At 43.6% G+C, this 10,964-nt stretch overlaps 1 protein-coding gene across 6 annotated transcripts in view; it reads left to right on the top strand.

Moving 5' to 3' along the window:
• Positions 1–9,131, top strand: part of secisbp2l (SECIS binding protein 2-like) — a 28,269-nt gene extending 19,138 nt beyond the window's left edge. For all 6 annotated transcript variants that reach the window (XM_046864350.1, XM_046864352.1, XM_046864349.1 and 3 more), the window contains 8 exons: positions 41–182; positions 383–543; positions 4,390–4,498; positions 4,663–4,825; positions 4,980–5,200; positions 5,286–5,440; positions 5,621–5,840; positions 5,979–9,131. In XM_046864350.1, coding sequence (XP_046720306.1) covers positions 41–182; positions 383–543; positions 4,390–4,498; positions 4,663–4,825; positions 4,980–5,200; positions 5,286–5,440; positions 5,621–5,840; positions 5,979–6,580 — 1,773 coding nt within the window. In that variant the 3' untranslated portion in view covers positions 6,581–9,131. The remainder of the gene's footprint in view (positions 1–40; positions 183–382; positions 544–4,389; positions 4,499–4,662; positions 4,826–4,979; positions 5,201–5,285; positions 5,441–5,620; positions 5,841–5,978) is intronic.
• The last annotated feature ends 1,833 nt before the right edge of the window (positions 9,132–10,964 follow it).

Here is a 10,964-nt window from a genome sequence, read left to right as displayed (position 1 = left end):
TATGTGTGTATTTATATAATATATATGTGTATGTGTGTAGGAGGCTCTGACTAAAGCAGCAGGGAAGAAGAGCAGAACACCAGTACAGTTGGATCTGGGGGACATGCTTGCTGCACTGGAGAAACAACAACAGGCCATGAAGGCACGACAGCTCAACAACACCAAACCCCTTTCATACACAGGTAGACACACACACACACACACACACACACACACACACACACACACACAGTATATATACATATCTACCTCTTGAATACAAAGATAAACACAGAGCTGTATTTTTGCAGTTAATATATGTATATACAAGTGTGTGTGTGTGTGTGTGTGTGTGTGTGTGTGTGTGTGTGTGTGTGTGTGTGTGTGTGTGTGTGGTGTTCAGTGGGTACAACCTCAGTGTTCCACAGTAAGGATGCGGTCAGTAAGGGTGTGATGAAATCGTACACTCCTCCTCCCAACATGCTAGACTCCACAGCACCCAAAATCAAGAGGGGTAAAGAGAGAGAAGTTCCCAAAGTGAAGAGACCTACTGCCCTCAAGAAGGTACGCTGCAGGAGACTACACAACACCGTGCACTATAGAGTGCAGAAAAGTATACTACACTGTAGTGGCACCACACTACAGTACACTACACCACACTATACTACATTATACTGCACTATACTACACTACAGTACACCACACTACACTACAGTATACTGCACTATACTATACTACACTACAGTATACTACAGTATACTATACTACAGTATACTACACCACACTATAATACAGTATACTGCACTATACTACACTACACCACACTACAGTACACTACACCACACTATACTACAGTATACTGCACTATACTACACTACAGTATACTACACCACACTATACTACAGTATACTGCACTATACTACACTACAGTACACTACAGTATACTACACCACACTATACTACAGTATACTGCACTATACTAAACTACACTACAGTATACTACAGTATACTACACCACACTATAATACAGTATACTGCACTATACTACACTACACCACACTACAGTACACTACACCACACTATACTACAGTATACTGCACTATACTACACTACACTACACTACACCACACTACAGTACACTACACCACACTATACTACAGTATACTGCACTATACTACACTACAGTACACTACAGTATACTACACCACACTATACTACAGTATACTGCACTATACTACACTACAGTACACTACACCACACTATACTACAGTATGCTGCACTATACTACAGTACACCACACTACAGTACACTACACTATACTACAGTATACTGCACTATACTATACTATACCACACTACAGTACACTTCAAATACAGTATACTACACCACACTATACTACAGTATACTGCACTATACTACAGTACACTACACTACAGTATACTACACCACACTATACTACAGTATACTGCACTATACTACACTACAGTATACTACACTACACACTACAGTACACCACACTATACCACACCACACTACACCACACTGCAGTACACTACACCACACTATACCACACCACAGTATACTGCAATACACTACAGTATACTGCACTATACTATACTACACTACAGTATACTACAGTATTATACTATACTACAGTATACTACACCATACTACACCACACCACACTGCAGTACACTACACCACACTATACTACAGTATACTGCACTATACTACACCACAGTACACTACAGTATACTACACCACACTATACTACAGTATACTGCACTATACTACACTACAGTATACTACACTACAGTACACTACACCACACTATACTACATTATACTGCACTATACTACACTACAGTACACCACACTATACTACAGTATACTGCAATACACTACAGTATACTGCACTATACTATACTACACTACAGTATACTACAGTATTATACTATACTACAGTATACTACACCATACTACACTACACCACACTGCAGTACACTACACCACACTATACTACAGTATACTGCACTATACTACACTACAGTACACTACAGTATACCACACTACACTACAGTATACTGCACTATACTACAGTACACCACACTACAGTACACTACACCACACTATACTACAGTATACTGCACTATACTATACTACACCACAGTACACTACACTACAGTATACTACACCACACTATACTACAGTATACTGCACTATACTACAGTACACTACACTACAGTATACTACACCACACTATACTACAGTATACTGCACCATACTACACCACAGTACACCACAGTATACTACACCACACTATACTGCAGTATACTGCACTATACTACACTACAGTACACCACACTATACTAAAGTATACTGCACTACACTACAGCATACTGCACTATACTATACTACACTACAGTATACTACACACACTATACTACAGTATACTACACCACACTATAATACAGTATACTGCACTATACTACACCACACCACACCATAGTACACTACACCACACTATACTACAGTATACTGCGCTATACTACACTACAGTACACTACAGTATACTACACCACACTATATTACAGTATACTGCACTATACTACACTACAGTACACCACACAGTACACTACACACACAGTATACTACACCACACTATACTACAGTATACTGCACTATACTACAGTACACTACACTACCGTATACTACACCACACTATACTACAGTATACTGCACTATACTACACTACAGTATACTACACTACACACACTACAGTATACTACACCACACTATACTGCAGTATACTGCACTGTACTACACTACAGTATACTACATTACAGTACACTACACCACACTATACTACAGTATACTGCACTATACCACACTACAGTATACTACACTACAGTACACTACACCACACTATACACAGTATACTGCACTATACTACACTACAGTATACTACCCTACAGTACACCACACTACAGTACACCACACCACACTATAATACAGTATACTGCACTATACTACACTACACCACACTACAGTACACTATACCACACTATACTACAGTGTACTGCACTATACTACAGTACACTACAGTATACTATAATACACTACAGCACACCACACTGCTGTATACTACAGTATACTGCACTATACTACACTACAGTATACTACACTACAATATAGTACACTACAGTACACTGCACTATACTACACTACAGTATACTACACTACAGTATAATGCACTTTACTAGACAACAGTACAATACAGTATACTGCACTATACTACACTACAGTACACTACAGTATACTACACTACACTACAGAATACTACACTACAGTACACTACAGTACACTACAGTATACTACACTACACTACAGAATACTACACTACAGTACACTACAGTATACTACAGTACACTACAATATACTATACTGCTCTATACTACACCACACTATACTACACAACAGTACACTACACTACACTACACTACAATATACTATACTGCTCTATACTACACCACACTATACTACACAACAGTACACTATAGTATACTACAATACAGTATACTGCACTATACTACACTACAGTACACTATGGTATATTACACTACAGTACACTACAATATACTATACTGCTCTATACTACACCACACTATACACAACAGTACACTACAGTATACTACACTACAGTATACTACACTACAGTATATTGCACTATACTATAGTACACTACACTATACTACACTACAGTACACTGCAGTATACTACACTGCTGTATACTACATCACACTACACTACAGTATACTACACTACAGTATACTGCACTATACTACAGTACACTACACTATACTACACTACAGTACACTGCAGTATACTACACTGCTGTATACTATACTACACCACACTACACTACAGTATACCACACTACACTACAGTATACTACACTACAGTGTACTACACTACTCTACAGTATACTACACTACAATAAAGTATACTACACTATACTACATTACATTATGCTACACTATACTACACTACATTACACTATACTGCACTACACAATACTGCAGTTTAGTATTCTCCAATATAATAAAGTATTTTATGGTATATTAGTTACAGCAAGGTACAGTATGATGCAGTATTCTAAAGTATGGTGCAGTGCGGTGCAGTAGAATTCAGTAAAGGGGTAAAGTGCCTGTACTGATCTTGTTGCACCCTGGTTTACTTCCCCTTGATTGGCTGTGTTCCACTTCATCAGCAGGAGTAAAGTAAACTAGATAAATGTAAGATAAACCTCTCACAGTAGACTACAGATCATGAGTTACCCAGAATGCAGTCAATTTCTGCAGTCTGAGTTGTCTGTGTGTGTGTGTGTGTGTGTGTGTGTGTGTGTGTTCAGGTGATCCTGAAAGAGCGTGAAGTGAAAGCTAAGCTGTGTGTGAAGGAGCAGCCGGATGACGAACTTCACTTCACTGACACACTCACACAGGACACTGTCTCACAAGAGGGTGCGCGCACACACACACACACACACACACACACACACACACACACACACACACACTCATTACAAACACATTTTCTCAGTCTGGACTTTTATTTCCTTTTTTGGGCGATTCTCATACTTTGTGTGTGTGTGTGTGTGTGTGTGTGTGTGTGTGTGTGTGTGTAGAGAATGGTCTGAACATGCCCAGTGATGCCTCGCTGTCTCCAGCCAGTCAGAATTCTCCGTACAGCATCACACCCGTGTCTCAGGGTTCTCCAGCCAGCTCGGGCATCGGCAGTCCCATGGCCTCATCCACTATCACTAAGATCCACAGCAGGAGGTTCAGGGAGTGAGTGTATACACACACACACACACACACACACACACACACACACACACACTATTCAATGTATGATTGTACAATAAATCAAAAAAGTTTTCCATAATGTGTGTGTGTGTGTGTGTGTGTGTGTGTGTGTGTGTGTGTGTGTGTGTGTGTGTAGGTACTGTAACCAGGTGCTGAATAAGGAGATTGATGAGAGCGTGACTCTCCTGCTGCAGGAGCTGGTGCGGTTTCAGGAGCGAGTGTATCAGAAGGAGCCCACTAAAGCTAAATCTAAGCGCCGCCTGGTCATGGGTTTGCGTGAGGTCACCAAACACATGAAGCTCAACAAGATCCGATGTGTGATCATCTCACCAAACTGTGAGAAGATCCAGGCCAAAGGTGAGGGGCATTTATCAACCACATGGGGCAGCACAGCATCTTTTATAACATTCAGTACAGCTGAGCTGTGTGTGTGTGCGTGCAGGAGGTCTGGATGAAGCTCTGTATAACGTGATCGCGATGGCCCGTGAGCAGGAGATCCCGTTTGTTTTTGCTTTGGGACGGAAAGCTCTCGGCCGCTGCGTTAACAAACTCGTCCCCGTCAGTGTGGTCGGGATCTTCAGCTACTCCGGAGCTGAGGTACACACACACACACACACACACACACACACACACACAATTGATTTCACCTTTTCAGCATCCATAATTACTCTTCATATTCTCATTCTTCTGATCCCATCATCATCTTTTTCTCTTCTGTCTGCTCTGAGATTTCATTTGTGTGTGTGTGTGTGTGTGTGTGTGTGTGTGTGTACACAGGCTCTGTTTAACCGGCTGGTGTCTCTGACGGAGGAGGCGCGCAGGGCGTATAAGGAGATGGTGTGTGCTCTGGAGCAGGAGCAAGCTGAGGAGGCCCTAAAGAACGTCAAGAAGGTTCCGCACCACATGGGCCATTCGCGCAATCCATCAGCCGCATCAGCCATCTCCTTCTGCAGCGTCATCTCAGAACCCATCTCTGAAGTCAATGAGAAGGAGTATGGTATGGTTTACACACACACACACACACACACACACACACACACACACACACACACACATGCGCACGCACACACAAAGATACTGTAGCTTCTTATCACATACTACTGAGGTTTAACAAACCTGTGTTATCTGTGTGTAGAGACCAACTGGAGGACCATGGTGGAGAACTCTGATGCTCTAGAACCTCTGGAGAATGAGTTTACCAGAACGAGTGTGAATAAAGACGCAGAGGGAAGTGCAGAAGGTGCACCGGCCACGTCCCAAATCACCTTGTCATGTAAGGAGGAAGGGCGCACGGAGGACGGGTTGGAGCGAGCCTCTCAGCAGAGCACTGAAACGGGGTCTCTGGATGGGAGCTGCAGGGGTCCGACCACCTCGTACTCCTCCATCACCAGCACCAGCAGCATCACGCTGGTCCCTGGGACGCTGGGCGAGGACGAGGAGGACGATGAGGATGAAGAGGAGGACGAGGAGGATGAGTACACACCTGAACCGATCCTGGTGGAGGTTCCTCCTCTGAGCAGCATGATAGAGACCTGGGTGAGCACCACGCTGGAGAACCTGCAGCTCTCCGGGAAAACACACTCCGAGGAGGAGGAGCATGAGGAGGAGCATGGGGAGGAGCATGAGGCTGAGGGGAAGGAGGAAGAAGAGGAGGAAGATATCAGAGGAGTGAGTGATGAAGAGGAGGAGCTTGAATCTTCGGTGCAGGGGAAGCAGATGGAGAAGAACTCTGAATAACAAACACACACACTCACACACTTCCTGCTTTATCACTCAACAACAACAATCTCAGGAAACTGACAGGGACGGACCACACACACTTCCTGTAGTCTCTCTCACACACACACATACACACAGAGTTCTGTCTCCGTCCATACTTGAATGACTTACACTGCTTAGTCCATTCTGTGTGGGTGTGGGTAATCACCACACACACACAGACACACACACACACACACACACACACGTCTATAATCGTGTGGTCTCTCAGTGGGACTCGGTGGTCTCTCAGTGGTCTCTCAGTGGGACTCGGTGGTCTCTCAGTGGTCTCTCAGTGGGAGTCTGTGGTCTCTCAGTGGGACTCGGTGGTCTCTCAGTGGGACTCTGTGGTCTCTCAGTGGGACTCTGTGGTCTCTCAGTGGGACTCTGTGATCTCTCAGTGGGAGTCTGTGGTCTCTCAGTGGGTCTCAGTGGGACTGTGGTCTCTCAGTACATAATATTTTGACTACGTTGTGACTGCCATGTGTTTTGTCCCAGTGTGTTTGTTCACACGTGTTTGTGTGTGTGTGTGTGTGTGGGGGGCAGAATAAATGATTCGCTCTTGTAAATAGCTTGTAAAGGTTGTTTCTAATAAATGATATGCTTCTTATTTATCGTGTTTAAATAATGACGGAACAGATTGGACATTTTCTCGCTGTTTGTTTTAAATCTTGCGTTTTTTCCTTCTTTCTCTGGAGTTGTGCCGATAAAACGCCATCATTACTGTCATCATCACCTTCATCACCATCGTCCTTATGGTCGCTCTTTTAGTTCTCTACATTGCAGTCATGTTCTAGCAATCACAAATCACCATTACCTACAGACACAGCTCTTAGCATCAAATTAGCCTGGTGTTGTGTTAGCTAACCTGCTAGTGTTGTTAGCTGGGTTATATTAGGTCAAATATCTACAGCTAGAACTACCTACATGTAACCATGGCAACGATCAGTCTTTGTTTTATATCAGCATGCTCCCTACCTAGGCAGCCTATCATGTGGATTGTGTGAAGTGTCCGTGCTAGCAGTATTGCATGTGTTGGTTAGCGTTTAGCATATGGTAGCGTAAGTGAGAATCGACATATGCCTAGCGTGAGGATTACTGATCTGTACTGGTCACCTGTGTTCATGTGGGCGTGGCTTTCCTGCTCTAATCAGCTTTAGGAATTTTCACTGATGTTTGTTTTTTCTCGGATTCTCTTTGTGCTGAGGGTACGGTGTCTGAAGATCATTAACTGTCAGGAAATAAACAGTGTCAGGTCTGAAGGTCTGAGTCACCACCACCACCTCACCTTAATCAGCACCTCCATCATCACCACCACCACCACCTTCAGCTCCACCTCTATCACCATCACCGCCTTCAGCTCCACCTCTATCACCACCATCACCTCCATCACCACCACTTCCTCGAGTGATATAAAAACTAACAATTACTCATTTACGATTTGCCTTCACCAACACTCATCTACTGCTCAGTAATGACTCTGTAATGATTCAGTAATGACTCTGTAATGATTCATCAGTAATGACTCAGTAATGACTCAGTAATGACTCTGTAATGATTCATCAGTAATGACTCTGTAATGACTCAGTAATGACTCTAATGACTCATCAGTAATGACTCTGTAATGACTCAGTAATGACTCTAATGACTCATCAGTAATGACTCTGTAATGATTCAGTAATGACTCATAAGTAATGACTCTAATGACTCTGTAATGACTCATCAGTAATGACTCAGTAATGACTCTCAGTAATGACTATGTAATGATTCAGTAATGACTCATCAGTAATGACTATGTAATGATTCAGTAATGACTCATCAGTATTGACTGTAATGACTCAGTAATGACTCTGTAATGACTCATCATTAATGACTCAGTAATGACTCTCAGTAATGACTATGTAATGATTCAGTAATGACTCATCAGTAATGACTGTAATGACTCAGTAATGACTCTGTAATGACTCAGTATTGACTCATCAGTAATGACCCAATAATCATAGTCATCATAATCAGAGCAGCAGCTGATGGTGGTGACTCAGACTTGAGACCTGGGATCAAATGAAGGAATTGTTTAGTTATTAGACTTGTGTAAACACACTGAGGTGTGTGTGTGTGTGTGTGTGTGTGTGTGTGTGTGTGTTTGTTTTAACACTCCTCTCTTGCGCGAGCTTTACTCTTGTTCTGTCGCTCTGCCTTGACTCTGTGTCTAATGTGTATATTCTCTTATTCTTTCTCTCTCTCTCTCTCTCTCTCTCTCTCTCTCACACACACACACACATCAGGCTGTGTATAATAGATGTGTGTTTGTGTGTGTACTCCATATCATTTGCACTATGTAAATATGGCAGATTGATTGTGATTGTGGTGTTCATGTAACCGGTGATATGAAGGATTTCTGTCGTGCTGCTTGTGTTTCTGCAGGTGCTTCTCCACACACACACACACACACACACACACACACACACACACACACACTCTTTATGATGTCTGAAAAATTAACATCATTAAACTCTTGTAATGAAAACCACCTCTGTGGCTTCCAGTCCTTATCACAGATCACACACTCACTGTTTCTTTGCAGCTACAGATTGAAGGTCACGGTCATGTGACTGCACTGACGCCTCCTGTAGCGCTGAACTTCAGTTTCTGGGGCAGAGATTCACTTACAAGAAACATCAAACTGAATCATGTAGAAAGACCTTAGTGTTTTACAGGTAGAACGCTAGGGGGCGCTGTGTGCTGAAAACGCATTAAAGTTGCATACAGTGCAAATATATCCAGGAGTGGTGTTTCCACTAGGGGCGCTTTTGAAAGGAAACAGTAGTCTGTTGAAAAAAGGGAAGACGTTTGAGTTTTCAAGATCATGAGAAGTAAACCTGGAGATAAAAGAACCACAGGGAAAAAAACATCTGGATTGTTTAGAGTTCACAAGGTTAAGTCCTGATGATGCCACAGCCATCTGTGGCCAAGAGAGCATAACTGACTGTTCTGTCTGGGTGGGAGGGGCTTATTCTTTGTCACTTATCAATCAGAGTGACACGAGCTGTAGCTCCTCTGTGAGCTGATGTATGTTACAGAAGACAGGTTGGATTGCTCTGGGCTACATTCCTACTCAGCACTGCAGGTTGCTCGAGCAGACGCCCTGCTGACCTTCTGCACAGATCTCTGTGATAAAGCTAATGATGCTGGATAAGTCTTCTGCGTACCTTATCTACCAGCAAACCTTCTCACATGGTCATGTGATGGTCTACTCAGCTCACAAGTTCTGGTAGCTTTATATGAGCCATGAATGGACATACACACACACACACACACACACACACACACATTTGCACACAGCAGATGCATGAAACTCACCCTTTACCACAAACCCCTTACCCTGAAAAATCCAGTCCCAAGGAGCTGGTCATGATGGACAAAAACTTTAGTCACTTAGTTTATTCAATTTTTGCAGGTTCCTCTGTGTGTTCCGCTTGAACCTGCTGGAAAGAGGGACGGTTCATCAAACCCTCAGATTTCCCCTACTGATCCTGAGAAATCCATTTAGCATGAACTTCACCCTGACAAGAGAGAAGAGTCTGAGACACGCTCACTAAAGGGGACATCTTTAGTCCTCCAAAATCAACTGCAGATTGGAAGAGAGAGAGAGAGAGAGAGAGAGATGATCTACACAGCAGAACTGCACTTCCAAATACAACCACATTCAAATCCAATTCTTCACCAACATGTACCAAATCATCCCCAATTTTGCTGCAAACTGCGCCACCTACTGGGAAGCACGTAGACCTGCACACTGTGACCACTACATACACACCTGCCACCAGGTGCACCCTGAGCACCCTGTACACCCTGAACACCCTGAGCACCCTGAACACCCTGAACACCCTGAACACCCTGTACACCCTGAGCACCCTGTACACCCTGAGCACCTGAACACCCTGTACACCCTGAATACCCTGTACACCCTGAACACCCTGAATACCCTGTACACCCTGAACACCCTGTACACCCTGAACACCCTGAACACCCTGTACACCCTGAACACCCTGTACACCCTGTACACCCTGTACACCCTGAACACCCTGTACACCCTGAACACCCTGAACACCCTGTACATCCTGTTCATCTTGAACACCCTGAATACCCTGTGCACCCTGAACACCCTGTGCACCCTGTGCACCCTGAACACCCTGTACACCCTGTACACCCTGAACACCCTGAACACCCTGTACACCCTGAACACCCTGAACACCCTGTACACCCTGTACACCCTGAACACCCTGAGCACCCTGAACACCCTGAGCACCCTGAACACCCTGAGCAGTCCTCTCAGCCTGGGACAGTGTAGAAACAGGTGGTC

The sequence above is a fragment of the Silurus meridionalis genome, chromosome 13 (genome assembly GCF_014805685.1).
Source record: "Silurus meridionalis isolate SWU-2019-XX chromosome 13, ASM1480568v1, whole genome shotgun sequence".
In the NCBI taxonomy this organism is placed as follows: domain Eukaryota; kingdom Metazoa; phylum Chordata; class Actinopteri; order Siluriformes; family Siluridae; genus Silurus; species Silurus meridionalis.
The sequence above is the reverse complement of the archived record's forward strand: the minus strand, read 5'-3'. Positions and strand labels throughout refer to the sequence as shown.